Source organism: Apium graveolens, unplaced genomic scaffold, assembly GCF_009905375.1.
Source record: "Apium graveolens cultivar Ventura unplaced genomic scaffold, ASM990537v1 ctg3747, whole genome shotgun sequence".
In the NCBI taxonomy this organism is placed as follows: Eukaryota; Viridiplantae; Streptophyta; class Magnoliopsida; order Apiales; family Apiaceae; genus Apium; species Apium graveolens.
The window spans coordinates 68,442-95,868 of NW_027418246.1; the positions used below are offsets into that span (position 1 = coordinate 68,442).

Sequence of the window (27,427 nt, forward strand, 5' to 3'; positions counted from 1 at the left end):
ATCGAGAGCATCTTTATTATTTATTATTTTGAATAAAATATCTTTATAGATTATCACTTTTGTGGGTGAGTTAGGGTAGGTGGCCCACTAATAGGTAAAATAAATATTTTTATCATGACTATTATATTATTGTGATATTTGTGCAGAATTAGAAAAATTACTTGTACAAGAAAGGATGAATATAAGAATTAATGTTCATGTTTGTTTTTTCTTCTTAATTCTTGGAATTGTATTTAACACAAAACAAAGATGTCTTAACGTGTTTGTATTATATAAATTAGAATTAGAAACTGTATGAAGGATGGAACAAACATCGATAGCTACTCTATGTAAACTAAATAAATCAGAATTTATAATAAGTTTGGAAAATAAGATAATGAAAAACAGAGAGTGTAAACTAACAATATTTATTATAACTTTTTTCTATTAAACAATAAGTTCAATAAATTACTTGAAATACCCGACTATTTCCAACTTCTATTGATAGCTCCCTCAGATGTCTTTCCTTCTACTTTATCTGATTTTTTTTAGTTTACATTAAATATTTTTTTCTACTCAGAAGAGTTTACTCTCATATATTGACTCTGACAAAGTTCTAGACTATATATAGACTCTAGTTGCTCCTCAGAGGTCTAGATTATGATTTTAAAATATATTTATTAAGTAAAAACTTTGATTATGTAGAGAATATGTTGTGGACATCTTCCTTATGTTTGTTAACGGTTAGTGTGTATCTTTAAATTAGAATTCATGGTAGGAAAAAGAGTCCTAGTATTGTGCAGTATTATACTAATTTATAATATTAATCAAAATTTTCTATATGTTATTCTGGTTATAAATATTACTTATCATATCTCATTTTATATATATGGGTTGATTTATTACGAGTAACTATGTACTTTCAACATGAGACTGATAATTCAATTTATTTCATATAAAAAATTCTTAAGATAATAGACTTGAACAACTTGATTTATATGCATGAAAAATACAGGTTTTCAATATTAAACAGTGGTGAAACATTTACCACATGCTACCAAAATTTTTAGGGCTTTTTTGTAGGGTTTTCTCCCAAACCGCTATGCATTGCAAGAAATATTCTGAAATTGATTGGAATGATAATATGCATTTATAGTTTTCTTTTTCATGAAAAAATTATAAAATTTATGAAGAATAAATACATGTTAATATTTTAAAATTATTTTGTTTATATAAAGATTTGGTTGATAATTATTCTACAAGACAAACTTAAATGTAAAGCACAGAATATATCTTTATCTTTTTACCTTACTAAAAAAAATTCGTGTAATTCTCTTTTTTCTCAAAGAGTCATTCAATTATATAAATTCTAAAATAACCGTTTTTCATAATTTAAAAAATGGTATGTATAATGTGTGCCCAGATTAGTCACTATTTCAATTATTTAGATACATGTTAACATTTTCAAATATTGTTATTTTTCAGATATTTGTTACGTGTCAAAATGCGCTTAATTTCTATCGGAAATTAATTATGTTAACATGGATCTGCATCATTTTAAGTGCATTAACATATTTTATAAAAAAAATCGGAGTTTATTTTATATTCATAAAATATTTTGAGTTCTTAAAAGTTATCACACCAGAACCGAACGGACACGTCAAATCCCACAAAATTTGTAGTTTTATGTTTATAAAATCATGGGAATTCCAAATTTATATTATTGCATATTTTGAAAATTCATAATTTTTAGGGAACTTTGACATAATTTTTATAATTATTTGAGAATTAATTATTCCCCCTAGTTAATTTTGGGCTAAATATTTTTATTAAGTGGTATAGTTAGACCCCAAATATTTTTAGGACTATTATTATGTAAATATAAATAGTTTTTAATTAATTAAAATTCATATATATTTTCAGAAAATAGGAAGAAAATTGTTTTAAAAATAAGGAAATCCCCTAAAATCAGTTTCTATTGTTCTTGAGTTATTTTCATCACAATGGGAGCCTCGCCAAAAACTGTAGTTTTACAAGAGTGTCTTATGTTCTTAGTGACCAAGAGTTGTTCCGATTTTCTAACCTAGAGTCGACCTTCTTTTGATCCACAAGAACCAAAGACTTTTTCCTAAAAATTGTTTTTGATTTCTGATTTATTAAAAATTCAAAAAATTTGTTTTCAAATCTAATATTTTATTTAATAGTTTAATTTTTTAATAATTAAACTGAATTGTTTTTAAATTCCAGAAATTGTTTGCTTTATTAATTTCAAATTATAATTTGATTAAATTATTTATAATTTGTTTTAATTATATATTTATTAATCTAAATGCTTTGATAAAATCTTTAATTAAATGAATTTATTAAAAAATTGTTATACAAAATATATTTATTTTCCTCTTCTTAAGTTGTATAGCATTTAAACTTCTACCACTTTCTTTACGTGAACAAGTGCCCTTATTTAAAAGGATTGTTAAATCACTTCTCCAAAAGTTTCAACTTTTAGAGCAATCATCTAATAGTAGAAGAAATTAATACCCCAAAATCCATTTAATCTACGCGATCACTATAATTAGCTTCGTGATTGAATAATACATCAAAAATATAGATGAAAATAATTATCAAAATAGTGGAACAAGCAATACTAAGGCACTAGGATAAGGTAAACTATAATTTAGAAAAAGTAGGAAGAAGATGTAGTTTAACAGTATAAACACACACACTATGCACACACTATTCCCAGATATCTGAACAATACACACGAGTATTTGCAGAGATAAACTTGTTGCTGAACTTTGATAATAATAAAAGTTAAGTTATTACTACAGACTCAATGCATACATATAATGAAAAAAGAACTACTACTCCTATAAAACAGGAACAACTCCTATCAGTACTCCACCACCTACACTTACTCAACTGCTACTATAAAATAGCTAAATAAACTGTGACTTATTTAAAACACAGAAAAATACGTTTGCCAGACACCAATGCAAATAAACAAATAAACCATATAGAGTTTAGATTATTTCCAACAAATCTCCCCGTAATCTAAACTCCTTTCTGCAAGTTTCTGATTCCAAGTAATTCACGCATCCTTTTGAAATTAATCGTTGTCATAGGATTAGTTAGCACATCTGCTCATTGCTCCTCACTTCGAACATGCTTCACAATAATTTCACCACGCTTTACGCATTCCGGAATAAAATGATACTGTATATCAATGTGTTTACTACGTCCGTGAAATACAGGGTTTTTAGCTAAGTCTATTACTGATCGGTTATCAATGTAGATCACCACGGCTCCAGGCTTCATGTCAGTTATTTGTGTTAATAGATTTCATAACCACACTCCTTGGCATGCTGCTGCAGTAGCAGCCATGAATTCGGCTTCACAGGAGGACAAAGCAACCCATCTTTGCTTCTGGGATACCCATGTAATTAGACTTTCATTTAAATAGAAAGCCATCCCACCTGTACTCCTTCGATCCACCACATTGTTACCCATGTCACTGTCTATGTATCCAGAAAATAAGTAGTTACCTGTCCCCTTTGCATAAATCAGACCATACTCCAGTGTACCTGTGATATATCTTAGGATGCATTTAGCTGCATTGAGATCACGAATAGTCGGCCTCTCTATAAAGCAATTTACAACACCTACTGAAAAAGCTATATCGGGGCGAGTATGAACCAGATACCTCAAACCTCCTACCATGATTTTCAATTCCGTAGAATTAATTGGCTTTCCCTTCTCATCGTTATCAATCTACACCTTTGGTTCCATAGGAAATTTAGCAGAATTGCAGTCTTTCAGTCCAAATTTCCCGAGCAATCTCTGAGCATATGATGTTTGCTTTAGCTTTATGAATCCCTCCTCTTGAATTACTTCAATGCCCAAGTAATGAGACAGCCTTCCAAGATCACTCATATCAAATATCTCACCAATCTGCTGTTTAAACTTATTTACATTCTTGATGCTAGTTCCCATGACCATGATATCATCTACATATACACCAATAAGTAGCAGCTCCCCTCCTTCACGTTTTGTATAAACAGCGTGCTCTTATGGGCATTTAACAAAACCCATTCTCTCGAGAACCTTGCTGAGTTTTGAGTACCATGCTCTCGGTGCTTGTCTTAAGCCGTACAGAGCTTTCACCAGTCTATACACCATCTGCTCTTTTCGTTCTTTAATGAACCCTTCTGGTTGTGTCACATACACCGTCTCCTCCAATTCGCCATTGAGGAAAGCAGACTTGACATCTAAATGATCTACTACCCAAACATTCTTTGATGCTAAAGCTAGTAGAAGCCTTACTGTTTCCGGCCTATTTACTGGTGCGAAAACTTCGTCAAAATCTACTCTCTGCCGTTGAGCATACCCCTTTGCGACCACCCTCGCTTTGTACTTCACGATTTCACCCTTTGTGTTCCGCTTAACTTTATACACCCACTTCAAACCAATTAGCTTTTATCCTGGTGGAAATTCCACTAGCCCCCACGTCTTATTTTTTCAATAGCATCAATCTCGTACTTCATTGCCAACTCCCATTCTTTATCTTTCTCTGCTTGTTTGTAATCTGTAGGTTCTTCAATTCCTAACAACAATAGATCATCTTCGAGTTCAATTTCCTGTGTTTCATTATAAATCTCATCAAGTAAATGAAATTTAATGGGTTGATTGCTGTCACCTGATGATGTACTGATTTCATCAGTATTTGAGCTTAATGGACTGATACTTGATAGACTGTTACTCATTGTTGCAACTCTTTCACTGTTCCCCTCCGTTTCGTTACTAGAGATGTTGGCACCATTCCCTACTGTTCCATTACCAGAGAAGCTTGAACCTTCACTGAATTCTTCGGTAACCCCTGTTACATTTTCAACAGCCACCGAAAAGGTTCCACCCAGTTGTTCACCTTTTTTTCCTTTATTTTCCCACTGCCAAACTCTATTTTCTTCGAACACAACATCACGTCTCACTAGTATTTTTCCACTAATTGGATCATACAACCGTGACGCCTTAGTCCCGGGTTCTCTACCAAGGTAAATAACCATTTTACTTCGGTCCTCTAATTTCATTGTATGCCCACTTTGTACTTTCATATGAGCGACACACCCAAAAACTCGAATGTATGACACATCAGGCTTCTCTCCTGTCCATGCTTCGCGAAGAGTTTTCCTTGTCAGAGCTCTTGTAGGTAATCTGTTCAGCACATATATCGTGTGCCTTACAGCTTCCTCCCACAATGTTAAAGGCAGTCTCATCTCCTTCAAAAAACTGTGTGCCATAGCTACAACGGTACGATTTCTGCGCGCTACAACCCCATTTTGTTGGGGTGTGTAGGGTGCAGTAAAATATCGTATAATGCACATGTCCTCACAAAATTATTTGAATTGGTTAGAGCAAAACTCCGCTCCTCTATCTGTTCTTAGTTTCTTGATCTTGTTTTCCTTTTCTTTCTCAATCATCACTCTAAATTTTTTGAACGCTTCTAAGACTTTGTATTTGCTTCTTAGCATATAGGTCCACATCATTTTACTAAAATCATCAACAAGAAGTAAAAAATATATGTTACCTCCCAATGTGGCTGGAGTAATTAGTTCAAAAAGATCTCCATGGATCAATTCCAATGGTTTCTTTTCATAAAAAGTTTTCCTTGCTCGGAAACAATCCCCTTGCCTGCTTCGACATCAAACAGCCGGTACACATCTCCTTTGGATTCAACAATTTAGGTATCCCATATGCCATGTTATTTTTAGACATTAGTTTAATTGCCTGAAAATTTACATAGCCAAGACGTAAGTGCCATAACCACTCTGGATCTTTCAATTTTGACAGCATGCAACTACCTTTGCTTGATTCCATTATGATCTTGTAAAGCCGATTTGTAGATCTTCTAACCTTCATGAGCAGCCTTTCCTTTTCATATGTACCAACGAACCATCCCCAAATTTCACTTGACCTGTGATACTTTCATCCAATTCCTTGAATTTCAATCGTAACCCCGTCATATGGTTACTAGCTCCGTTATCCAAATACAACAAGTTGGATTCAGTTTGCATATCAAAATCTTTGCTTAACTTTGGTCGAACATCTTTCTCATTCAACAAGAGTGTTCGTTCTTCCACTTTTTCTTATTTCACCATAAGCAAAGCAGGTTCATTATCATGGATTTGTGATAAGTTCACCTCTTGATTTGTCTCCCTACCTCGTTGTGGTTTACGACAAGTTGTAGCAAAATGTCCATAGTTGTGACAATTAAAACATTATACCTTACTTGTTTCTCTCACACCATGTAATCCCTTAGACCCTCCTCGAAATTTCTGGTTTTGTGAACTATCAGTTCCTCTTGTACTTGTTCTCTTTAACCATTCCTCCTTGGTTAACAATAGTTGCCCTCCATTTGTTTCTCGCTTTGCCCACTCATCCTCAGTCAAGAGTAATTGATTTCAAAGCTTCTCTGTTTGGCCACGAGTTTTTTCCTCATGCGCCTTTAATGATCCCACGGCCTCCTCTATTGACATCTCATTCAACTTTCCAAATTGCTCCATTGCAGAGGTTATTTGCAGAAACCTAGAAGGTACAGCCCTCAACAGCTTCTTCACCACAAAACCTTTTTCAACAATTTCACCCAACGCTCGTATATTGGTTACCAGGTCGTTTAACATCATACAGAACTCACCGATAGTTTTTGTCTCCTTCATGCTAAGCACCTCAAACTCTGACTTGAAGGTCTGCACCTTGGTCTGTCTTACGCGATCGGAACCTAGGAACATCATTTTGATGGCATCCCATGTTTCTTTTGTCGTATTCTTAACAGCCACTGACAATAAGATGTCCTCCGGAATGGATTGATAGATGGCTGCCAAAGCCAACCTATCTTTCTTTTCCTCAGCTGCAACCTTTGGATCTGCAAGCTCCACTGCCTTCGAGATGTCGTGTGCTTGCATATTCACCTTCATTTTCGTCAATGTTGGTTCAGATTTTCCGTCGCGTCGAGTTTGGCCGAAAATCGAATGTGATGTTCAATTTTTTTATCGAAAATTACGATCGGTTGATCGTTTAGTGATGTTATGAATTAATACGACTTTTTTCAGTTTAGAACGAAACCCAACTGAAAAATCATAGAATTCGAGTTATTTTCGTCCCAATTGGGGCCTCGCCGGACTATCGACCTTCGTGAGAATCTGTTGTTTTACCTGCGGGTCTTGTGTTCTCGGTGACTCGGAGTTGACAACGTTTCGATCCATAAGAAACAAACACTTTTTCCTAAAAACTGGTTATGGTTTATGATTTATTAAAAATTCTTGAAATTCTTTTTTAAATCTAATATTTTATTCAATTAATTTTTTTAATAATTAAACTGAATTGTTTTTAAATTCCAAAAATTGTTTGCTTTATTAATTTGATTAAATTATTTCTAATTTATTCTAGTTAATTATTTATTAATCTAAATGGGTTGATTGAATTTTTAAATAATTGGTTTTATTAATAAATAGGTAAATGAATTATTTATAATTAAATCAAATAATATTTTGAAAAATATTTTGAGTTTTTAAAAATATATAAAGGTATTAAATAATCAATTAATATTATTATTATTTGAATTATTCTTATGTTATTCATAATAAATAGACTGTTTATCTGTTTAGTACAAAACAAACGCATCTAGAATCTAAAAAATATTCGGCTTCCATTAAAAATACTTTCGAGACCTAAATCCTTTTGTGTCGAATGGTCGCTTATTTTGTAAACATCTCTATGTGGCCTATTTACCAAAAGTTGTATTTTGGCTTGATTTCAGTTTTAAACATACCAAACTGAATCGATTGAAAAATTGAATTACATGTTGCTTGAATTATGTGTTTATGTGTTATTTGAATTATGTGCCTACATGATTTGAGATTCTTGTGCTTAAATATTTTAATTATGTGTGGACTATCGTATGGATAGAAGATAGAATGTTAGAAAAGGAGTTTGTCGAGTAATTATCGTGTAGATGATTAAAGATGTATCTTATAAGATGCAGATCGTTCTAGACTATCATGACCAAACGTTGAAGTCAAAAGAAAATATTTGAATGGTAATGCATGCTGGGTTTGTAGCAACGACATGAGCGGCAGATAAAGAGACTTGGGGGAATAAAATATGATGATGTCATGAGATGTCAGAATGAGATTGTTGTGTTAAATGCGAGTGCGCATAATATTTAAGGACCAAAGGCAAGTGTTTTACCCTTATTATAATATCATAATAGTAAAATATTTTGCATGTTAATATGTTTAGATTTACGCATGTATTCCTCATCAATTCTGCTTTCAAAATAGTTAAATGTTTTACATATCAAACTGATTACTTATAATTATACAAGTACTTCTTTCACTATTCTATGTTCAGAATAGCTAGATGTTTTAACCTGTCCGTATGTGCGGAGTTTTAAAATAGACAAGTTTTCTCTCTTCTAAATTCAGAAGCGATAAATATTTTTATGTTTTAATAAGACTAAAGTTATGTTGTTAAAGTTGTGTTTTGAGTGTTCCTGCCCAAATGAATTTGGGGAATAGAATCAATAAGGGTGTCAATTATTATGGCTCCTTTCAATAAAATGTTTTAAGATTGGGAAATATCGGGGGGTTAGATAGTGTAATGTACAAATCGCGTTGTGTGTCCTCAACAAAACAAATTTGATAATTGGATATTTCTGATTTGCAGGAGCTTTAATGACATCTATAATTTTTTGTTGTTTTGTCTCAGGCTTCTTGAAAGAAAATGAACTAGTCAAGATTAAAACAAGGTGATTAGGTACACCTAGTAAATCGTTACAACCATACTAAACACGGTATACAAACATATGCAAAAATTAAGTAGTCAAGATGCATAAGCACAAATACACAAATAATAGTAAAAAATAAAATTTGAAAATTTATATATATATATATGCGTGTCTATGTGTGTTCGTATGAATATGCACACACACAAATAATCGACAATTGCATCGGATATATCTATACACGCACATAATATATATATAAATTTTACTAGTTTTTCATCGGAGCTCCTAAGTCCACACATTATTCCATCATTCCAAGTTTGGACACAACCATCTTATTTTCAAAATTTGTTATCGGTAGTCCAGAGCATCTTCGTAATTTATTATTTTTAATAAAATGTTTTTGTAGATTACCACAATTCTGGGTGAGTTAGAGGTATGTGGCGGAGTAATAGGTAAGATAACTGATTTTCATCTTGACTTGTATATTATTGGGATATTTGTGCAGCATTAGTAGAATTACTTGTACAAGAAACATGGACATAAGTTAACTAACTTTCATGTCTTTTTTTTCTTTTTAAGTCTTCTAATATTATTGTAAAAAACATAAAAAAAATGTCTAACCTTGTTTGTATTATATAAATTAGGATTAAAAAACCTATCAAAGTGGCAAAAACATCAATAGCTATTCTATTCAAACTAAATCAGAATTTAGAATAAATTTGGAAAATATTACAATGAATGACATAAAGTATTAACTAACAATATTTATTATAGCTTCTTTTCTATCAAACCATAAGTTCGATAAATTACATGAAATCACGCACTATTTTTGACTTCTATTAAAAGCTCCCTCGAATGTATTTCTATTAAAATAATTCGAGGATATCTCTAAGATTTGCCTTCAAAACATCATTCATTTCTTAATTATTATCGTTAGATGATATATATAGACTTAGGACTTATCTGGAGACTCGGATAATTTACTCTCATACATAGACTCTGACAATGTTCTAGACTAGGATATGATACATAGACTCTGGTTATTCGTCAGTTGTCTAGATTATGATTTTAAAATCTATTTATTAAGTAAAAATTTTGATTATGTAGAGAATATGTTGTGACCATCTTTTTTATGATTGTTAACCTTTCATGTGCATCTTTAAATTAGAATTCATGGTGGGAACAAGAGTCGTAGTATGTTGCAATATTATATTAATTTATAATATTAATAAAATATTTCTATATGTTATTGTAGTTATAAATATTATTAATCATATCTCATTTTCTATATGGCTTAATCTATTACCGAGTGACTTTGTACTTTCAACATGAGAATTAATTCAATTTATTTCAGAAAAAAATTCTTAAGATAATAAATTTGAACAACATGTATCTTCTTGAAAAATACAAGTTTTCAATATTAAAAAGTGGTGAAACATTTACCACAAGCCACCAACTTTAACATAAAGAGGGGAAAAAAGGCTAGTTCAGATGTTTTTTTTACTAATCATCAGAAGTGGACTCGCGACTTCTCTTGATATACTTTTTGGCCCAGACTTGCTTCCCATAAATGGAGTACTTTGTCTTTATTCCGGGAGGAGCAATGTGTGGAATGATGGAAGAAGAACGGCAAACCATTCTAGCGTACAATGGTTGTTCATCACTCGACACATCTTGCATGTAGATGACTTCAATGAAATCGCCAAAAATCCTGAACACAGAGGAAAGGCATGTAAACATATATTTACTTACTCACCACATAAACAAATTTTCAACACTATATATAGTATAGTTATGGATTTGCATACATCTGGATGAATATTACATATTAAATTAATTTTATACCTTGTGAAGAATTCTCGAATTTCGGATTCAGGGAGGTAGTAGCCTTTGGAGAATGTTAAAAAGATTGTTCGATCTTCTGGTGCAACATGAGGTTCATCCTCGCAACCATCCACCACCTGCATTCCTCCAAAAATTTCACTTAAATCAGCATCGGGATTTTCCAATACATTCCGGACGTGACCCATATAATTTCTAGGACCCAAGTTTGCACCTAACCCTGGTTGAGGAAACCGACCTACAACATTGTGGTACAAAGGAGGACGTGGCACAAAAACTGGATTGGTGTTACAACCAAACCACATCCTATCTCCATGAACATCTACAAACTGACTATCACTTGTCAGTATATCTCTAAACGCCCTCACACAAACTTCAGAGACTATATTCCTGACACTCTCATTGACCTTACTCCGTTTCTCCCGAAAGTAGAGCACGTTGATTTCACGAGAGCATAACATCTGAAGCAAACGAGGATCAAACAACTCTTGACCTACGTCCTTGTTCTCCATCCACATAAAAAAACCAGCAATCTCATTTGCAAGTTGGTTAATCAAATGAAATGGCCAAGAAATTACTTTGTGGACAGCATTCTTGCTATAACAGATTCTTTCCAGCCAGATTAAGAATGCCACCACAAACATAGATTCATCAACGTTACGACCAAGTTCACGGACTAGCCTATAAAAAAGTGTCCGGTCGATGGTATGGTAAAGATTGTTGGGTTTTTTAATCTAAATTTGTGGGCTTCATTGTGGGTCCAGTTTATATTGTTTGTATCATTCTACAAGTCTGGAGTCCATCTGGTGGAAGCAGTCAATAAGGACGTGGAGATCTTTTAGGAGATTACTTTGCAAACATTTGAATAAAGAGTTGTACTAGGAAGTTAGTTGATATGCTTTCCTTGTTTTTCTCTGCTTATTGTTATTTCCTTTATATTCAGTATATGTACTACGTTGGTTATCAATAAAACTAAGACGTTTTACGTACAACTTGTTTTTTCTCAGTTTTTCAATACACAATTATAGGTGTATAACTTGTTTAATCACAACAAACTGGTATCAGAGCTTTGACACTTTAGTGCATGCCCAAGTATATGCCCAGAATGTCAACAACGGAAAAAGAAAAATGCAAGGATGGTACGTTGAGTCTGAGTTATCCCATGCTGACAAGAGAGAATTATACAGTTTGGGCTATGAAGATGCGTGTGTTTATGGAGGCCCATGGTATTTGGCAAGCCATAGATCCAGAGGGATCGAACACACCAGTTGAGACTAAGGTGGATAAGGTAGCTCTGGCAACTATTTACCAGAGTGTACCTGAAGACATCTTACTGACATTGGCAGAGAAGAAGACTGCCAAGGAGGCTTGGGAGGCTGTGAAAACACTATGCCAGGGAGCCGAACGGGTAAAGAAAGCAAGGATTCAAACCCTCAAAGCTGAGTTTGAATCAATGAACATGAAGGATTCTGACTCACTCGATGACTTCTGTTTAAAACTGAATGGTTTGGTGACTAATATACGTGCACTTGGGGAGAGTGTAGCTGACTCATATGTGGTAAAGAAAATACTCCGTGCGGTACCCAAACGATTCTTACAGATTGCTTCGACCATCGAGCAATTTGGAGACGTTGACACAATGACAATAGAAGAAACAGTTGGCTCCCTGAAAGCACATGAAGAGCGAATGCGAGGACAAACAGAGAATAGTGGGCACCAGCTGCTTCTCACCGAAGAGGAGTGGAACAAAAGAGAAAAGGGGGAACAGAAGCTGTTGTTAACTGGAGAAGAGTGGTTAAAGAGATCTAACAGAGGAGAAGGGGCGACTGGACAAAGATTTCGAAACAAGGATAACATGAGATGGGTTAAAGATAAGAGAAGATACGATGCTTTAGTTGTGGTGCTTACGGACACTTCGCTGTGGAATGCAAAAAATCAAAGAGAGATAAGGAAGTAAAGGAAGAGGCATTGTTTGCTCAAGTCCCTGATGAAGAACCAGCTCTACTTATGATGAAGTGTGAAGGAAAACAAGAGAGCTCGATGCTGATAAACGAAGAAAAGGTAACCCCTAAATTAGGCCCAGAGAATCCCGAAAAAGGCATGGAATCTAATTTATGGTATCTGGACAATGGTGCTAGTAACCATATGTCTGGACAAAGAGAAAAATTTGATGAGTTGGACGAAAGCGTGTCTGGAAAGGTTAAATTTGGAGATAACTCGGTGGTGCACATAAAGGGTAAAGGTTCAATCACACTACAATGCAACAATGGAGAAAGTAGAAAGCTTGAAGAGGTATACTATATTCCTTCCTTACGCAGCAACATCATAAGTTTAGGCCAACTCTCAGAAGAAGGACACATAGTCACACTCAACGGAGACTTCCTCTGGGTTCGTGACAAACAAGGGGAATTATTAATGAAGGTGAAGCGCTCAAAAAACAGATTATACAGACTGATCATACAAACTGGAGAACAGAAGTGCTTGTTGTCCAAATGCGAAGATAAGAATTGGTTGTGGCACTCTCGCCTCGGGCATGTGAACTTCAAGGCTCTCGCGTTGATGTCAACCACGAATATGGTGCATGGAATGCCGAAGATCGTTCAGCCCAGAGAAGTCTGCACAGGGTGTTTAATGTCAAAGCAAACTAGGAAGGGGTTTCCACAGCAAGCCGAATTTCACGCAAAAAGGCCTTTGGAATTGATACATGGTGATCTTTGCGGGCCAATAACTCCTTGCACTTCTGGAGGAAATAGGTACATTTTCCTTATAGTTGATGATTTTTCCAGAGTTATGTGGACATACTTGTTGAAAAATAAATATGATGCACTTGATGTCTTTAAAAAATTTCAAGCACTAGTTGAGAATAGTCCAGAAAAAAGGATTGGAACACTGAGAACTGATAGGGGTGGAGAATTCATGTCAAATGAATTCAGTCAGTACTGTCAAGATGCTGGAATCATGCGTCAATTTACAGCTCCTTACTCACCGCAACAAAACGGTATCGTTGAAAGGAGAAACCGTACAATGATTGAGATGGCTCGTAGTTTGCTAAAGGAAAAGGAGCTACCAGTTTATTTCTGGGGAGAGGCCATTCGACATTCGATTTATTTACTGAATAGATTGCCCACACGTGCAGTCACGGGAGTAACGCCTTATGAGGCCTGGTCAGGTTCAAAACCATGTATGGATCACTTACGCATTTTTGGTTGCCTGGCTCACATGAGGATACCAAATGTAAATTTAAAGAAGCTGGATACAAGGAGTAAGGTGGTGATATATCTCGGTAAGGAACCCGGTACAAAAGCACACAGGGTTTATGATCCTAAAAGTAAATCGATACATGTCAGCCGAGATGTGATATTCGAGGAGGATAAGGCATGGGATTGGAATCAAGAGGATGTGACACGAGCAACTCAGTCAAATAATTTTCTGGTTCTCAACACTGATGTTGCGACTCAAGGTGAAACAGTTGATAGCGAATATACTGGAAGCACTCAGAGTAGCACCGGAAGCAATGACAGCAGTTCAGACGGTGCCAACAGCAATTCAGAATCCAACAACAGCTCAAAATCAAATACAAACATGGAGCAATCTGCTACTAGTTCAGAAACAGATGAACGTCCTCGACATTACAGACGTTTAAGCGAAATCTACAATGACACGGAACCTATTGAGCTAGATGAAGAAGAATTGCTTGTGATGGGAATTGATGAGCCTGTTAACTACTCTCAAGCAGCAAAGGAAGAAAAATGGAGAAGGGCCATGAAACACGAGATAGATGCAGTGGAGAAAAATGGAACCTGGGAACTAAAGGAATTGCCTCCAGATCGAAAACCAATAGAGTTGAAATGGATTTACAAGATCAAGCGAGACGCTAGTGGACAAATCATCAAACACAAGGCCAGAATTGTTGCCAAAGGATATGTTCAAAAACAAGGGGTGGATTACGAAGAAGTCTTTGCACCTGTGACTCGACTAGAGACCATACGACTTATTCTAGCACTTGCAGCAAAGAACTCATGGGAGGTACACCACTTAGACGTTAAAACTGCATTTTTGAATGGTGAAATTGTAGAAGAAGTTTACGTTACACAACCGGAGGGGTTCGTCAAAAAGGGTAAAGAACATCTGGTTTGTAGGTTGCTGAAGGCCCTGTATGGCCTAAAACAGGCACCACGGGCATGGTACTCAAAACTTAACAAGAGTTTAGAAGATATTGAGTTTATTAGATGCCCCTACGATCAAGCTGTCTACACGAGAGTGGTTGGGAATGATGTACTCATAGTAGCTGTCTATGTTGATGACCTCTTAGTCACTGGATCGAGTTCAACTATTGTACGTGACTTCAAACAGCAAATGGGACAAAAATTCGACATGAGTGACTTAGGCAAACTGTCGTATTACCTGGGTATCGAGGTTGAACAAGGAGTTGGTTATATTCGACTAAAACAATCGGGTTATGCAAGGAAACTGCTTGAGAAGTCTGGAATGCTTGGATGCAATCCTACAAAGTACCCCATGGATCCCAAAGAAGCTATTCATAAAGATGAGAAAGGTGTCCCAGTTAATGTAACAGAGTACAAAAGTGTAATAGGAGGTCTGCGATATCTTGTACATACGAGACCTGACCTGGCCTATGTTGTTGGAATTATCAGCCGGTTCATGGAAAGGCCAACGTCACTACACCAGAATGCAGCTAAACGTGTACTCAGGTATGTGAAAGGTACAATCAATTTCGGTCTGACTTACACACAGACCAACAAAAACAACATCCTGACAGGCTACTCGGATAGTGATCTCGCTGGTAGCATTGAAGATAGAAGAAGTACAGGTGGCATGGCATTTTACTTAAATGATGGGCTAATCACTTGGGTTTCTCAAAAGCAACGATATGTCACTCTCTCTTCATGTGAAGCTGAGTTTATGGCAGCTACTGCAGCCGCTTGCCAAGCAATTTGGTTGAAGAAACTTCTGGGGCAGATAACGGGCAAGGAGACTGGTCCTGTGATAATCTACATCGACAACAAGTCAGCAATTGACTTGGCAAAAAACCCCGTGTTCCATGGTAGAAGCAAACACATTGATATTCGATACCACTTCATAAGAGAATGTGTTGAGAAGGGAGATATAATTGTCAAACACGTATGCACGGATGAACAACGAGCAGACAGCCTTACGAAAGCTCTAACCACTGTCAAGTTTGAAAGAATGAGAAAGTTGTTAGGTGTTGATTCAGGAACTCACACAAATTTTGATTAAGGGAGAGTTTGTTGGGTTTTTTAATCTAAATTTGTGGGCTTCATTGTGGGTCCAGTTTATATTATTTGTATCATTCTACAAGTCTGGAGTCCATCTGGTGGAAGCAGTCAATAAGGACGTGGAGATCTTTTAGGAGATTACTTTGCAAACATTTGAATAAAGAGTTGTACTAGGAAGTTAGTTGATATGCTTTCCTTGTTTTTCTCTGCTTATTGTTATTTCCTTTGTATTCAGTATATGTACTACGTTGGTTATCAATAAAACTAAGACGTTTTACGTACAACTTGTTTTTTCTCAGTTTTTCAATACACAGTTATAGGTGTATAACTTGTTTAATCACAATAAAGATTAAAATGCTGGTCGCTAATATTTTCATCGAAATACGAAGCTGGATCGTACAAGGCAAACCTATGCTTAAATTTATAGAATTCAAACTCAGTCTCCATTGCCATGACTTGAAAAGAATTACAGGTGTATATAGGTGATTAGATGTGGGAGCAAGAGAGGGGAACTTGAGAGGAAACAGAAACAAAATGTTTAGAGGGTAATTTGAAGAGGAAATATGAAGAGTTTGTAGCAGTAAGAACCAAACATAGACAAGAGCGCTCATCTACAGCAGAGACTTGGTGTGAATATATAGGGTGTATATGACCCGCCAGTCGCAACCTTTCGGAGAGGCCGCATCTATTCAAATTTTTTAGGGTTTTTTGGTGTGGTTTTGCTCTCAACCGCTATGTTAAATCTTGTGGCTCTTGCTTGGGTAAATATCTAATGTAGTGAACCCGACATTTTAAGAAATATTCTGAAATTGATTAGAATGAGAATATGCACCGTTTATCTTTTTCTTTTTTTGATAGAAAAATCATAAGATTTATGAAGAATAAATACATATTAATATTTTCAATTTACTCTGTTTTACATAAAGATCTGGCTTATAATTATTCTACAATTATAAGCTTAAATGTAAATCAGGGAATATTTCTATATCTTGTTAATTTACTAAAATATTTTTCATGTAATTCTCTTTTTTTCTTAAAGAGTCATGTATTATTTAAATTCTAAAATAACCATCATATTTAACAATAACTTAATATTGTATAATTGTCATGCACGTGGTATACTTGAAATGCAGATATGTTTGTTGAAAGCTTTGCATTTGAAAAATCAGAAACCATTCGTCCAAACAAAAAAAAATCACTAAGATAAAAAACTAAATGACTTATAGCCCAACCCATATCCTAAAAGTCAAAAATTTACAAATAGCGCTGAAGGCAGTTTCCATATCCAATGATGCATAAAATAGTGTGTGTTGCTTCATGCATAATATATAAAATAGTATGCGTGATAGTTTCGAGAAGACACCTTAGATCCTCATTTTATTCATATCGTACTTACCTTTAAATAAATATATTTGATCGTACACAATGATACATAAAAATACTAAAAACTTAGCTAACATAGATTTGATCATACAATTTGAAATTGTACATTGGCCAATGATTTTATTCACTTAGAGCCTTAAATTTTCCATAAAATCTACATTATTCGAAATATTAGTTGTGCACAATAATTGCCCGCATATTATATGTCTGATGGCTATGGATCTCTTTGTACATTCCATTACATTATTTTGGTTAAAAATGTTCAAAGGCTTCATCTGCCAATTGCAAATACCAAAGGCATCCATAGATCCTTCTCAATCCAAGACACCTAGAAACCTATTTCTTGGATTGGATTAAAATCTCCCCATCAGTATCCTTCCGGCACTTGGACCAATCTATCGTCCAATGCTTCACTAGTATGTTCATTTAGTAATTTTTGGTGCAGGCAAGCAGTAAATCCAATTTTTTTCACAGTAATTGGTGGCGAACAAAGGAACCTTGTTCATTTAAACATAATAATTGTGCAGTATAGTTGTCAAATGACTTATCTTACTATATTGTACCAAAATTATAAATTTGAAATTTACTCAACGGAAACGGTAAAATATATTTCAATTCATCAATTGTATGACTAGCTACTTACTATAATTATTGCCACTTTTTATTGATATCTTTTACGAAGACAACTTATATCCAAAATTATCATCCTTTTTACACGAAAAACCGGCCAACGCAATTCTGGTGTCTAAAATTTTTAATTCAATAATAAGGAACACATTACATAAGACAAACCAGTAGTCAAGTCCCAATGAAACCCAGACGGAAAAGGAAACCAACCAAACATATTGAACACAACCCCAGAGAAATCCAAGAAAAATTGAAGTGAACCCGGTTTGGTATCTGCAACAATCTCATCTTCCATCATGACTTCAATTGTTATCAATTTGTCTTACTTATTAAAATATGTGATACACTTACTAGTTGTTAATTTCTTGTTCTCCTAAATTCCTCTCCACGTCCTAATTCTTACAATTGTGATGTTAGTAATGATCTTCATACATAAGCTACGATTGTATATTTGTTGTGTGCATCAGTTGTGTTTTGGTCGTTAACTTGTCCAGAGTTAGTTAGCTAAAAAATTACCATAATATAGCATCTCAAACTATAGATCTTTTGTTCTATATTTTAACTATTATCATAAAATCAATGCACCAATGTCTTGTTATATGACCTTATTAAAAATTAAATAAATCATCATTTATTAACCCAATCCATGTCATATAGTTTAAATCACGATTGTGATTTTCAATTTGTTCCTCGTTCCTGAACATTAAAAAATTGATTTTGGTTGGGGTTTTTATGTGTACCTTTTTTCATGTGTCTATCATAGAGTAGTCTTAAGCAAATATGTACACCTTTTCATTATTTCTGATCTATGTATTACACCCCAATCCATATCATATAATCAAATTCTCATAAATTCAACAATTACTGAATCATTACTAAAAAATTGAACATATAATTCGAACAAGGGCATAAATAGGGTATGTGTAATGTATATGTGGAGTTTTTTTTTGTATATGCAGGGGGTTCATTGAAATTAATAAGTAGAAGCCAATGAAAATTTACCAACTCATATTTTATCGTGTGTCATATGAAAACCGCAAAAATAGACCGTCAAGGTCAAGATGTATGAACACATATAATTCTAATAAAATTCGAATATTTAGGAATTTGTACCATTTACTGGATGAAAATCTACAATATACACAAAAATAACCAACAACTGAAATATTGATTTGTATAGTACTTGTTGACTTCCTCAAAGTATCACGACTCTAGAATCCTTCCATATAGACAGTCGCATAATTTCCGATCAAAAGTTGAATATGTTGGCTAAAGCATATATTTTATACATCATGTTGGACGTTTCCGATCCGTAATGAAAAAATGGTTTCATTATTAACCGTTAATAAACTTAAAAACTCATTGTAAGGCTGTAACATGTAGGTTCATTGGTCTTCACTATATCACTTCATCCAATTTGAACCAACTTACACTCAAACTTTTTGGAAAAATTCAATTTATACAAAGAAAATTCATCTACAAATTTATTGGGAAATATCGGGAGGTTAGATAGTGTAATGTACAAATCTAGTTGTGTGTCCTCAATAAATTTAATAATTGGATATTTCTGATTTGCAAGAGCTTTAATGACAAATGTAGTATTTTTGTTGTTTTGTCGCATGCCTTTTGAACGAAAATGAATTGGTCAAGGTTAAAATAAGGTGATCAAGTACACTTAGTAAATCATTACAACCAATCTAAACACCAAATACAAACATGTACAAAAATTAAGTAGTCAAGATCAAGATGCACAAATACACAAATAATAGTAAAAATAAAATTTAATATTTATATAGATATATGTATGTGGGTGTGTTCGTATGAATATGCACACACAAATAATCTACAATTGTATCGGATATATCTATACACGCACACACTCAAATAATGGACAACTATCTTAAAATTTTATTAGTTTTCATGGGAGCTCCTAAGTCCACAATTTATTCCATCATTCCAAGTTCGGACACAACCATCTTATTTTCAAAATTTAATATCGAGAGAATCTTTATTATTTATTATTTTGAATAAAATATCTTTATAGATTATCACTTTTGTGGGTGAGTTAGGGTAGGTGGCCGAGTAATAGGTAAAATAAATATTTTTATCATGACTATTATATTATTGTGATATTTGTGCAGAATTAGTAAAATTACTTGTACAAGAAAGGATAAATATAAGAATTAATGTTCATGTTTGTTTTTTCTTCTTAATTCTTGGAATTGTAATTAACACAAAACAAAGATGTCTTAACGTGTTTGTATTATATAAATTAGAATTAGAAACTCTATGAAGGATGGAACAAACATCAATAGCTACTCTATGTAAACTAAATAAATCAGAATTTAGAATAAGTTTGGAAAATAATATAATGAAAAACAGAGAGTGTAAACTAACAATATTTATTATAACTTTTTTCTATTAAACATAAGTTCAATAAATTACTTGAAATACCCTACTATTTCCAACTTCTATTGATAGCTCCCTCATGTCTTTCCTTCTACTTTATCTGATTTTTTTTAGTTTACATTAAATATTTTTTTCTACTCAGAAGAGTTTACTCTCATATATAGACTCTGACAAAGTTCTAGACTATATATAGACTCTAGTTGCTCCTCGCGGGTCTAGATTGTTGACTTTAATCATAAGCTTGTCTGAATAAGCTTGTTTATGTTTACGTTAGTTTGTTTTGTATTAACAGCTAGTTATGACTTGGTCATATAGTTGTGGAGTCATATTAGGAGTCTCTTTGAATAATGGTAGATAGTGGAGTAGTTATAGGAAAGTAGTTCCTTCTTTCTTGCATCTAGTTTTATCTCTGTATTCGATATATATTAGTGATGCCGCAGTAAAATAAATATCATGAACTTAGCTGCACTTTGTTTTTCTCGTTTCAAACTTACTGTTAGCTTTACATATATATCAGGAGGGCATTCTTATATTCAAGAATTTGGTATCAGAGCAAGGTTGCGTGGTGAATGCCAAAATATATGCCGAAAGCTACTGAGATGGAATCGAGCAAAATAAAAGAAGGCGGAGTGGGTCTGAGTTATCCGATGTTGGCTAAGAGTAATTATGCTTCATGGTCTATGAAGATGAAGGTGAATATGCAGGCACATGGTGTGTGGGATGCTATTGAACCTAAGAACCCTAAGTCACCGGTCGAAGAAAGAACTGACAAGGTAGCATTGGCGGTCATTTACCAAGGCGTACCTGAAGACATTTTGCTGTCACTGGCGGAGAAAAACACAGCAAAAGAGGCCTGGGATGCGATTAAAACCATGTGTCTCGGTGCGGATCGTGTGAAAATGGCTAGGATACAAACTCTGAAGGCGGACTTTGAGTCATTGAGTATGAGTGAGATAGAGCCAATTGACGAGTTCTGTATGAAACTCAATGGTCTGGTGACAAACATTAGAGCTCTTGGAGAAGAGGTTTCGGAGAGCTATGTAGTAAAGAAGTTGTTACGAGCTGTACCAACAAAATTCCTATAAATAGCCTCGATGATCGAACCGTTTGGGAACATTGAGCAAATGTCCGTTGAAGAAACTGTTGGGTCCTTGAAGATTCATGAGGAAAGATTGAAGGGATCCAAGAATGGTGGTGGGGGCGGTAGTCAACTTCTTCTCACGGAAGAGGAATGGACACGAAGAGAAGCTAACGAGGGTAAACTGTTGATGACTCGAGAAGAATGGTCAAGGAGAAATAGCAGAGAAAGTGGTGGCGTTTTCACAAATCAGAAAATTCCAAATAAAGAAGGGGGACGACTGGTTCGAGACAAGTCTAGAGTTAAGTGCTTCAACTGTCATTTGTATGGCCATTTCGCAGTTGAGTGCAACAAACCTAAGCGTAACAAGGTTCAAAGGGCTGAAGTTAACATGGCCCAATTTGACGATGATGAGCCTGCATTGCTATTGACTGAACATGATGACAAAGATGTAAACATGATGTTGCTAAAAGAAGAGAAAGTCACACCAAAACTGAAGTTGCATGGAAGTGAAAAATCCAGTGATTCTGACATCCGGTACCTTGACAACGGTGCAAGTAACCATATGACGGGTCAGAGATCAAAATTCAAGATGTTGGACGAATGTGTCAAAGGCCAAGTAAAATTCGGTGATGGTTCGATGGTTGAAATTAAAGGCAAGGGCACTGTGAGCTTGAAGTGTAAAACGGGCGAGGAACGTGAACTACACGAGGTATTTTTCATTCCTTCCTTGTGCAACAATATAATTAGTCTTGGACAATTATCGGAAGCCGGAAATAAGGTTGTCTTGAATGGAGAATATTTGTGGATCCATGAAAAACAAGGAAAGTTGTTAATGAAAGTTAAGAGATCGACAAATCGATTGTATAAGATAATTATAGAAAGTGGTAAACCAAAATGCTTATTGTCAAGGTCAAATGAAAATGCTTGGTTGTGGCACTTTCGGTTAGGACATGTCAATTTTAAGGTAATGGAATTGATGTCAGCAAATGACATGGTTCGTGGTTTTCCAAAGATTGTGTCTCCGGAGATGACATGTAGTGGTTGTTTAATGTCGAAACAGACTCGAAAGCCATTTCCTACTAAGTCGAAGTACTCAGCTAGTAAGGTGCTTGAACTTGTTCATGGTGACATATGTGGACCTATCACTCCTTCCACTCATGCAGGTAATCGTTATTTCATGCTCCTTGTTGATGATTATTCACGTATTATGTGGGCTTACTTGCTAAAGAGCAAGGATGAGGCGTTTGAGGCCTTCAAGAAGTTTAAGGCCAAAGTTTAGAATGGTACAGAGCGAAGGATCAGAGTCTTTCGAACAGATCGTGGGGGGGAGTTCAACTCCAAAGTTTTTTCTGACTTTTGTGAAGATAATGGAATTGTGAGACATCTTACGGCTCCATACACTCCACAGCAAAATGGCGTGGTGGAGCGTAGGAACCGTACTGTCGTTGAGATGCTGAGAAGTTACTTGAAATTTGCATATGCCGGCAAACTTCTGGGGTGAGGTAGTGCGTCACGTTGTCTACGTGTTAAACAGGTTGCCCACTCGAGCACTGTCAGGGGTGACTCCGTATGAAGCCTGGAAAAATGAAAAACCCAATATTGGGCACATCAAGGTGTTTGGATGTAAAGCTTACATGAAAGTGCAAGATAAGCTGACTAAGAAGCTAGATGATCGAAGCTTGAAAGTTGTGAATTTAGGCAAAGAGCCAGGAACAAAGGCGTACAGGCTGTATAACCCAGAAAGCAACACGGTGTTAGTCAGTCGAGATGTTATTTTTGTAGAAACTGAAGCATGGCCATGGGAAGGACAAAACGGAGAAGAGTAGTTGCAACAAGAAAAGTTGATTGTGTTGGGAGGAAAAGAGAACGACGAAACAACTCAGAGAGAAAGTGATGGTTATGAAAGTCCTGTGAGGGAAGAACGAAGAGAAGAGCTAGACTTTGAGGATGAAAATGTTGATGGAAGTATAGAGCCTAAAAAATATAGAAATGTCACTGAAATTTATAACAACACAGAACCTATTGAGCTGCAGGAGGAGCTATTACTCATGGGAGTCGAAGAACCTGTTAATTTTGGTCAGGCAAACAAAGAAAAGTGTTGGAGACAGGCTATGAAAAACGAAATCAATTCTATAGAAAAAAACAGGACATGAGAACTGACAGAACTTCCAAAGGGGAACAAAGTCATCGGGTTAAAGTGGATATTCAAATTGAAGCGAGATGCAAGTGGTAATGTAGTGAAGCATAAAGCTCGACTTGTGGCAAAGGGTTACACACAGGAACATGGCGTTGATTATGACGAAATATATGCACCTGTTACAAGGCTCGAAACAGTGCGTATGTTGTTGGCCCTTGCTGCAAAAAAATCATGGCAGGTGCATCATATGGATGTGAAGACAGCGTTTTTAAACAGGAAGATATGCGAGGAAGTCTATGTGATGCAACCGGAGGGTTTTGAAAGAAAAGGCCAGGAATCAAAGGTGTACAAACTCCTCAAGGCACTGTATGGTCTTCGGCAAGCCCCTCGTGCATGGTATTCGAAGCTAAACAAGTGTCTGGAGAGACTTGGATTTCAGAGATGCCCATATGAACACGCTGTGTATACAAGGAAAATTGAAGGTAATATTCTGGTAGTTGGCGTTTATGCTGATGATCTTTTGATTACAGGGACTAGTATCAGTATTATCGAGGAGTTCAAGCAGGAGATGAACAAATAATTTGACATCAGTGATCTCGGCAAACTCACATATTATTTGGGAATAGAGGTTGAACAGGGAAACAGATTTATCAAGCTAAAACAGTCAGCTTATGCTCATAAAATTCTTGAAAAGGCGGGGTTGTCGGATTGCAATCCTACAAAGTATCCATTAGATCCTAAAGAACAAATCACGAAGGATGAAGGTGGTAAATTGGTCGATGTGACTCAATTTACAAGCATGATCGGAGGTTTGAGATACTTAGTACATACTCGACCGGACATAGCTTTTGCTGTGGGCATTATCAGTCGATTTATGGAGCATCCCACTGTAATGCATATGAATGCAGCAAAACGAGTTCTCAGGTACATTAAGGGAACGTTAGATTATGGATTGGTATACTCAAGAGAGAATAACAATAATGTTTTGACAGGATATTCCGATAGTGATTTGGCGGGTAATATAGAAGATCAGAAAAGCACTGGTGGAGTGGCTTTTTATCTAAACGATAGTCTAATTACCTGGATGTCTCAGAAACAGAAATGTGTGGCTCTATCTTCGTGTGAAGCCGAGTTCATGGCTGCGACAGCAGCAGCATGTCAGGGAATTTGGTTACGGAATTTGCTGAGTCAGATTACTGATGAAAGGTTGGTCCAGTCACGTTGTATGTCGATAATAAATCAGCCATAGACTTGGCTAAGAATCCGATGTTTCATGATCGTAGCAAACATATCGATATACGTTATCACTTTATACGAGAGTGTGTTGATCGCGGTGAAATAGTGGTGAAGCATGTGGCAACAGAAAACCAGAAGGATGACATTCTAACCAAGGCGCTCACGACAGTGAAGTTTGAACGCATGAGGAAGCTGTTGGGAGTGAAAGAGTTAACTCAACAAGCTTAGATTATGGGGGAGATTGTTGACTTTAATAATAAGCTTGTCTGAATAAGCTTGTTTATGTTTACGTTAGTTTGTTTTGTATTAACAGCTAGTTATGACTTGGTCATATAGTTGTGGAGTCATATTAGGAGTCTCTTTGAATAATGGTAGATAGTGGAGTAGTTATAGGAAAGTAGTTCCTTCTTTCTTGCATCTAGTTTTATCTCTGTATTCGATATATATTAGTGATGCCGCAGTAAAATAAATATCATGAACTTAGCTGCACTTTGTTTTTCTCGTTTCAAACTTACTGTTAGCTTTACATATATATCAGGAGGGCATTCTTATATTCAAGATAGATTATGATTTTAAAATATATTTATTAAGTAAAAACTTTGATTATGTGGATAATATGTTGTGGACATCTTTCTTATGTTTGTTAACCGTTAGTGTGTATCTTTAAATTAGAATTCATGGTAGGAAAAAGAGTCCTGGTATTGTACAGTATTATACTAATTTATAATATTAATCAAAATTTTCTATATGTTATTCTCGTTATAAATATTACTTATCATATCTCATTTTATATATATGGGTTGATTTATTACGAGTAACTATGTGCTTTCAACATGAGACTAATAATTCAATTTATTTCATATAAAAAATTCTTAAGATAATAGACTTGAACAACTTGATTTATATGCTTGAAAAATACAGGTTTTCAATATTAAACAGTGGTGAAACATTTACCACATGCTACCAAAATTTTTAGGGCTTTTTTGTAGGGTTTTCTCCCAAACGGCTATGCAATGGATGTTCCTTTTGGCAAATTTGTAATGTAGTGAAGTGCATTGCAAGAAATATTCTGAAATTGATTGGAATGATAATATGCATTTATAGTTTTCTTTTTCATGAAAAAATTATAAAATTTATGAAGAATAAATACATGTTAATATTTTAAAATTATTTTGTTTATATAAAGATTTGGTTGATAATTATTCTACAAGACAAACTTAAATGTAAAGCAGAGAATATATCTTTATCTTTTTACCTTACTAAAAAAAATTCGTGTAGTTCTCTTTTTTCTCAAAGAGTCATTCAATTATATAAATTCTAAAATAACCGTTTTTCATAATTTAAAAAATGGTATGTATAATGTGTGCCCAGATTAGTCACTATTTCAATTATTTAGATACATGTTAACATTTTCAAGTATTGTTATTTTTCGGATATTTGTTACGTGTCAAAATGCGCTTAATTGCTATCGGAAATTAATTATGTTAACATGGATCTGCATCATTTTGCGTGCATTAGCATATTTTATAAAAAAAATTCGTAGTTTATTTTAAATTCATAAAATATTTTGAGTTCTTAAAAGTTATCAGACCAGAACCGAACCGACAAGTCAAATCCCACAAAATTTGTAGTTTTATGTTTATAAAATCATGGGAATTCCAAATTTATATTATTGCATATTTTGAAAATTCATAATTTTTAGGGAACTTTGACATAATTTTTATAATTATTTGAGAATTAATTATTCCCCCTAGTTAATTTTGGGCAAAATATTTTTATTAAGTGGTATAGTTAGACCCCAAATATTTTTAGGACTATTATTATGTAAATATAAATAGTTTTTAATTAATTAAAATTCATATATATTTTTAGATGATAGGAAAAAAATTGTTTTAAAAATAAGGAAATCCCCTAAAATCAGTTTCTATTGTTCTAGAGTTATTTTCATCACAATGGGAGCCTCGCCAAAATCTGTAGTTTTACCGGAGTGTCTTATGTTCTTAGTGACCAAGAGTTGTTCCGATTTTCTAACCTAGAGTCGACCTTGTTTTGATCCACAAGAACCAAAGACTTTTTCCTAAAAATTGTTTTTGATTTCTGATTTATTAAAAATTCAAAAAAATTGTTTTCAAATCTAATATTTTATTTAATAGTTTAATTTTTTAATAATTAAACTGAATATTTTTTAAATTCCAGAAATTGTTTACTTTATTAATTTCAAATTATAATTTGATTAAATTATTTATAATTTGTTTTAATTATATATTTATTAATCTAAATGCTTTGATAAAATCTTTAATTAAATGAATTTATTAAAAAATAGTTATACAAAATATATTTATTTTCCTCTTCTTAAGTAGTATAGCATTTAAACTTCTACCACTTTCTTTACCTGAACAAGTGCCCTTATTTAAAAGGATTGTTAAATCACTTCTAATAGATACGTACAAATGTAACACTAGCATAAATGATATTGAGCAATTTTTAATACTGTACTGGAAAGCACCGGGTGAGATTACAATAATGTGAGCTCAACCAGAAATTCATCTGAGAAACAGGGATAAACCATTACTGATGAAAATGATTTCCAAGTTTCAACAGGACACTCCTAATAGTTCACCACAGAAACAATAATGTGTTTCTCCAAAAGTTTCAACTTTTAGAGCAATCATCTAATAGTAGAAGAAATTAATACC

General features: G+C 34.4%; 2 protein-coding genes across 2 annotated transcripts; both read right to left on the reverse strand.

Annotated features, from left to right (window-relative positions):
• Positions 1–3,318: 3,318 nt before the first annotated feature.
• Positions 3,319–3,696, reverse strand: LOC141701341 (secreted RxLR effector protein 161-like). The gene has a single exon (XM_074505017.1). It carries the CDS (start codon positions 3,694–3,696, stop codon positions 3,319–3,321), a length of 378 nt encoding a protein of 125 aa, XP_074361118.1.
• Positions 3,697–10,261: 6,565 nt separating this feature from the next.
• On the reverse strand, positions 10,262–11,244 carry LOC141701342 (uncharacterized). Its single transcript, XM_074505018.1, has 2 exons — positions 10,604–11,244; positions 10,262–10,469 (listed from the first exon to the last, which is right to left on the reverse strand). The coding sequence occupies exons 1-2, from the start codon at positions 11,242–11,244 to the stop codon at positions 10,262–10,264; spliced, it is 849 nt and encodes a 282-aa protein (XP_074361119.1).
• Positions 11,245–27,427: the final 16,183 nt, after the last annotated feature.

Coding starts and splice junctions, on each gene's coding strand:
- LOC141701341 (XM_074505017.1), bottom strand. CDS start 3,696: ATGGTAGGAGGTTTGAGGTATCTGGTTCATACTCGCCCCGATATAGCT.
- LOC141701342 (XM_074505018.1), bottom strand. CDS start 11,244: ATGTTTGTGGTGGCATTCTTAATCTGGCTGGAAAGAATCTGTTATAGC. Junction 10,470..10,603: donor ATTCGAGAATTCTTCACAAG/GTATAAAATTAA, acceptor CTCTGTGTTCAG/GATTTTTGGCGATTTCATTG.